Source organism: Egretta garzetta, unplaced genomic scaffold, assembly GCF_000687185.1.
Source record: "Egretta garzetta isolate BGI_Z169 unplaced genomic scaffold, ASM68718v1 scaffold447, whole genome shotgun sequence".
Classification (NCBI taxonomy): domain Eukaryota; kingdom Metazoa; phylum Chordata; class Aves; order Pelecaniformes; family Ardeidae; genus Egretta; species Egretta garzetta.
This window is the reverse complement of record NW_009260397.1, coordinates 19,973-26,444: the sequence shown is the minus strand read 5'-3', so window position 1 is coordinate 26,444 and position 6,472 is coordinate 19,973. Positions and strand designations below refer to the sequence as shown.

The 6,472-nt window shown below is 45.0% G+C and overlaps 1 protein-coding gene across 1 annotated transcript in view; it reads right to left on the bottom strand.

Moving 5' to 3' along the window:
- Window positions 1-1,696, bottom strand: part of LOC104130133 (14-3-3 protein eta) — a 12,518-nt gene extending 10,822 nt beyond the window's left edge. Inside the window, exons 1-2 of the mRNA XM_009643141.2 lie at window positions 1,657-1,696; window positions 31-133 (exon numbers count right to left, since the gene is read on the bottom strand). Of these exons, the coding sequence (XP_009641436.2) occupies window positions 31-133; window positions 1,657-1,696 (143 nt within the window). The remainder of the gene's footprint in view (window positions 1-30; window positions 134-1,656) is intronic.
- Between the last annotated feature and the right edge of the window lie 4,776 nt (window positions 1,697-6,472).

Genomic DNA, 6,472 nt, shown 5'->3' with positions numbered 1-6,472 from the left:
CGTGCGAGCGGCGTGCTGCAGCATTCACACCCTTGTGTCTCCTTCTGGCGAAATAACCGTATCGCGTGCCGCTGCTGCTTTGAAGCGCTCCTGCCTGTGGGAGTGCAGGCACGGGCCAATTCTGCTACCTTGCCTAAGAGGTGCAACGAAATTAGATTTTACTACATATCTTAATTTGTAATAGTCGAGCTCTTCTTTCACAAATTGACAGTACTGGCCTCAGGTGAAAATCATCTCAAAGGAGAAGCCTTGCACAACCGACGCAGCTGTTGCTGGTGTCTGCAGAAACGCTCGTGTCCATGGTGCTCACCTCTTATGATAAATCACAGATTAACTTCTGATCAACCCACAGCCAGCACATCACTGCATCACCATGCAGACGGGCAGCTGCTGCACGGGGAGATTTATCGGCTCACCATCCAGCAGTTCAGCCCCACACCTGTACCCGGTTAAGCTCACCTCTGTTCTCAGCCCCAAGGAAGAGGAGAGCAAGCGCACGGGCGGGCGCCGGAGGCAGGGGGCCTGGGCTGGCCTCCCCCCTGACATTACTCTCCATTACCCTCGGTACCCTTGCACTGTTGCGATCGATCCAGTAAATCCAGTCCATTGTGTCAGCCAAAAGTTCTTAGCTTAACTCTCACGCTGCCGGCTTCTGTGCATTAAGCCCTAATGTCATTTAAAATAGATGCTGCGGTTCATTTTAAAAGGGACTGAATATTGGTAATTTTTTAAAGAACATGAATACTCTGACAAATGAGAATAAATGGCAATTGTATGTAATAAAGCATGACAGATAAAAATTGCATGTAGCAAGTTACAAGCCGATGGCCAGAGCCTTCAGGAAATGGCTCTGCGCGGCAGCGTGAAGCGCGCCGTTGTGCACGCACGTCGGCAAGCCGCATGCTGCCTTTTCCCTAACGGGATCTTGTTTTCACTGAGGAGGCAGTGACATAGAAAACCTTAACAGAATGGGTCCCACGTATCAGTGATTCATTGTCATCATTAATGTAAAACATGTATTGATTTTACCTAAGGATAAAGTTTTATCTACGAACAGCAGGAACACGTTCTTGAAAAGGTGGGATTCGATGTAAAAATGTAGATTTTAATGGATCTAACACTTAGGCAAGAATAGCGAGAGGTGGGCCAATCCCGAATGCCCGATACATTTCTCCAGTTTGGAAACTCTGCATCGCTGAGAACGTCTTAGCAGAGATGAGCCCGTCTGCAAAGTGTTCCAACAGCTCTGAGAATTTGTAGGGTCTACCAAAAGCAGTTTCAGACTCCCGAGGGAAACAGATTACGAAGTATTTTTAAAAGCAGTTATTCACCCACTGAACCAGAGAATCTGCATTAATCTGCCAAGTATACGTGGATATATCTACACACACACAAAAACATTCTCCTTAAATGCTTTTGGGTTTTTTTCAATTGAAGCTGCTGTATAATGGCTATTTTTCAGCCTAAGGCATCTCAGAAATTCTGAACCTTGACTCCAGGAGGTGGCACGCAACCTCATTGCATGACCACTAAATCCAACAGTTGCAAGGCGAAGTGCTAAAATAAGGCAACCTTGTATGCAGCATTTCTGCAGTCTGACTGTAACCTGAAGGGAGGGGATTGCATTTCACACACACAAGGTCTGCGGGAGAGTACCTATATTCTCCTGCGCGTAGTGCTCTGGATCTTCAGCCATAATAGCGGCTCCACGGATCTAAAGAGGTACAAATAAAAGCAAATTAAGAGCTCATGCAATGAATTTTAATCTGCTACAATATTTATAAAGCTGAGTTACAATGTCTTAAAAATGGAAAGGAAATGGAAGTGTCAGACCTTTTACTAGAGGGCTGAACGGGGGCAAAAGACCACCTAACTGTGGTTCCCCTGCCGAGCCCAGATGCCAGGCATCGTAAGTGACATCGCAGAGCTCCGCGATTCCCAGCAAGGCTCAGGCAGGAGCTCAGGAATCCTGCTCTCAGGAGGCAGGATTGAGAGTCGCTGGCAGAGTGACCACACCCAGCAAGAATTTGTAGATGGAGAAACTTATGGTACTGAAAATTGCACCATGACCTCAGGCAGTGGCTCTGCTCCACAGGCGTATCTGATTATTGGACAGCACCAATGTTCCACAAATAGCTCCCTGCTGAAATGCCATTCCAGTTCATTGCTGGGCTCCACACAGGGGCACTGGGGACACCAAAGCAGTCTCAGAGGGCATCTCCCCAGAGCTGACGTTTAGCTGAGGGGACAGAGCTAGAAGGTACACGACAAGGAAACCACCCTGTGCCATTCCCAGCCTTTCCCCGTGGCAGAAAGCCTGCCCCTTCGGTTGTTCCGGTAGCAGGGAGGAAGCGCACACCTTCTGCAGCACTCTTCCCGAGGCTCATGGAACTAAAGCATTGGTACTACAAAGTCCTAGCCGCTAACATCTTCCTCATCCCCGGAGCAAACGATCTTCCCTCTCTTCTCTGCAGCAAGGAAATGTTTTATTTAGGGAACTGCTAGATGATGAAAGTGTTGGGGACAAGACACTGAAAAACAGAGAGAGAACAGAAGCAATGTTCCCCCAGCTGGTGGGGGAGGTTAACCAGCTTCCACACCACAGCAAAGGAAGTAGAGACGAGTATGGCAGAGCAAGAGAGATGGAGAGTTTGCGGGCATCTGATCTTGGAAATACTGTGACTGGCACTTAGATGGGGCATGATGCTTGGATAGTGCTGTAAGGGCAGATTCTTTCAGGGGCTTAGGACTATCTATAGTTTTTATTGTTAGGATCCCAGCAGCACATCCCCCCAGTGAAGTGAGATAAGTGCGCATCAGGGAGGAAAGGTGTTGTAACCAATGACAAGATCAGAGCACGAGATACGAGTGGGTGTAGCTGAAGTGTGATGATTCTTTCCCAAACCACAAGGGACTATAATTTCAATGATATATTTCCAGCCAAACCATACACCGCAGTTTAATGAGCAACAGAACCCTCTAGGCTGTCACAGTGTGTGTGAAAATATTCTACTATTTGTCACATTTCAATTTCCTATTAATCTTGAATCATTCTCACAGAACCTCCCTCATAACTCAAAGGTAAAACCTAGAATGAAGGGAGAAAGATTACAGTGCCTGAGTGCTGCTCAGAAGCAGTAGGGTTCATGCTGTGAATTGTGGTACAGTACACTGCATATCTATTCACCAACAAGGGAAGATCTTTAAAACAAAAGGGCAGTGATTTGTACAAAACCTGCAAAGCTCTTGCTCCCTCACAGGAAAGGTTAGGTCTGTATATCGAAACCTGTTTGGGATCACTGCAGTATATTTAATACCACTCAGCATTCACACAGAGTAGCCTTTCGCATGTTCAAAATCCTGTGCAGACGCGAGTTGATAAATCCTCAGAACTCTCTGGCAAAATGTGCTATTTTCAAGCGCTTGCTCATTTCAGAGTCCAGTGAAGAATAAGCACTATGTCTGAATAAAAGATTATGGCAGTGTTTTTACTTGCCAGAATGATTCAGGGATATGCACGGGAGGCTGTGAAGCATGCTCAGTTGCGGGGGTTTCTTTAAGTGGCAAGAACACAGTAGCTAATTGAAAGCAGCTTTAACTCTTCATGAGCTGCTTCAGACCACAGTGTTTGCTAGTTTTGTCCAGATACAAGAATGGGGTTGTTATTCTTTATATAATCAAAGGAAAGTAACCAGAATTCACAAGCATAAACAGGAAAACATTAAAAAGCCTGCTTATCAGAAGCTGTCACCAGAGCACCATATTGAAAAAAGTCTCTACATCTGAGAGGGAAAAAACTACAACCTTCATTAAGTAAATACTGAAAGTAAAAAACCCAAAACAAACAATAAAAACTCGATCCTACTAAGTCCCAGGGTTTTTCAGAGGTGCTGAGCACTTGCAGCCTACAGATAAGATCAGAATGTAGATGTCCAGCATTTCTGGAACCACCCCGAAGACACCTCGTGCTGGGCATACACAATTACAGACTCAGCATCGGCAGCCACATTTAAAAAATAAGCCCAGATCTGTCGCAACAAATGAATTTTTACTGCTCTTCAAACTTTACCAAAGTGGATTAGTTTGACTTAGAACTGGATTAAATCCCACTGAAAATGATTGATCTGAAACAATGACCTTTTACGGTAGAACATAACATGAAAGACTTTGGGGATAAGACTAATGAAGTGCAGAGATAAAACAAAATGCCTTTGCCAACATTTTCAAAAGTGGCCTCTTATTCTGGGTGCCCTACTTGAGGCGCTGCATAGAGTGCTCATTTCCTCTGAAAATGAGGCCCCAAGCAAGTTGAGCCAAGCATCCAGAATGAGAGACTGCCTGAAAAATACCTGCCTTGAAGCTGTGTCTCCTAACATTTGTATGAGTGGGCCTCAGATGCGCCCATTCAGTAACCGTGACAGCTAGCAGAACTGTCAATGGGACTGAAAGCAGGGAAAGCTGTTTCTCATGTCATTAATCCTCGCTAGCACTGTAGTGGATTAGTTCAGAGAAGTTTTTCAGCAGCAGCTGCCATGCAGGTCCTCCATATGGCCATCTCTATACCACATTTCTAAGTTAGAACTATTGATAGGCTTAGTCTCTGACCCTGCCAGTCTTCGGCCTGTCTGTCGAACTGCCAAGGGGAAAGCTGCCTCTCCCAGCAGTGCTGGGAAATATGGATGTGTGCCTATTGGGAAAGCGTCCTTTGCACCTCAGGGATGGCTAAGTAACAGAACTCCTGAAAGCACTCCTAGATTTCCATCCCCTTTCTGTGATCAAGTAACACATGTAAGTACTGTTCTTTGGGTGCTTATATGCATTTTAAGATAAAAATGGCTTAGTTTTTTCTATCTAGGGCAAGCTCCTTCCTTTGATAGGCCATGCCATGAGGAGGAGGAATGACAACAGCAGGTACAGCACATTCAGCTCAGGGCAGGTCAGCCACATGCTCCGAGTGCTTCTAATTACAGCTCCAATGAAGAACAACATAAGCACATCCAGAGCTTGCTACATATAGTAGGACAGGGAAACCAGAACATGATGGGGATGCAGACCATACCTAGGGAACGAGAACAAGGTAAGACACAAACCGAACGATTCAACTGCTAGCCCAATGTGAATACAATATAAAGAACTCCACTACACTGTCCTTCAAAGACCAACTCCACCCAGCAGCACAGGCAGAGGCGGCCAGATGCTAAGCATCACTGGCATTCAGTAGAGATTCACTTGGTCTCTTCCTCTGCTGCAAGGCTATGCATCCCATCTGTTCTAGCCGATGGATGGGGATGCAACAGCCTACCCCTGAACTCTGCTCAGCTACCTGTACCTCAGTGTTGTCAAGTCTTATGAGGTCATCTGTAGGCACAGCTTGCAAATTCTTCTCCAAATGCGATTAGCTCCTCAAAAGTCTTTTGCGCAGCTTCAATATCCAGGTGGCATGGGGCAAAGATACTAGTGGGCCATAATATGCTGTACTTCATCCACTTGACTTTACATCTTTTAAATACTTTTAATTTGCTGGATTTCACATATCAAGCTTTGAATCATCTAACATAAGTTTCCAGAAAAGTAGTAAGTTATTTCATCTGGGGAATGACCTAGAAAATTCAATTGTCCTCCAGAGAACAACTGTGCCAAATTTGGAAATGAAATTCATCAAGTGAAGTGTAAGAGAAAAACCTTTAATTCTGCTTTAGCTGCAAAGCCCTTTTCAGATTTAAGTTTGGAAAAGAGACTTCTTGTTCCAGCACTCCTTAGGAATTCTGGTGAATTGAGCCTCTTCTTTTTAATTAAAAAGTCTAAACAACTCTGGTCTTGAACTATTTAAAAAACTTACAAGGCCTTAGGACACTGGTATTGTTAAGATGGTAGAACAAAGTTCAGTTATCGCCAAAACGAAAATACCTGTATTCCCTAACAGGGGTTGTTTTCTTCGAAAATAATCTATTTAATTTTGAATTATAGGTACCTACAATTTCTATACAGGTGGAATAGTGTTAATCTAATTTTTAACCCAGCAGGGAACAGCACTAAGTATCTGAAGGGAACTGAAGTATGTCTCACTGTGAAAGAGGCATCATTCCTCTTTACTCCAATACATCAATCTTCAACAGCAGGGACATGTAACCACCTGGCTTTCACCCACAGGTATTACATACCACTGACGAGCTAAATCATAGTAATCGCAGTGACATATCACTTGAGGTAAGAATTAAAGTACCTTATTTGGGATCTCATACAAAAATATATCAAGATCCAGTGTGAATTTTGCTACTGGGCTGCTGCTTCTGCAGGAAAGCCGTTTCACTACTCTGTGCACGACTGTCTTTGTTTTCTTTCCACCACAGGCCGTGGGGTAGGCACAGCGCAGATGCCTAGCGAATGGATTTTGGGCAGCGTGGCTGGGATCGCGGTACCTTTCACCTGCGGTCAGCGGCAGCAGTGCCGGGTACAGCTGGGGGTCCGCAGG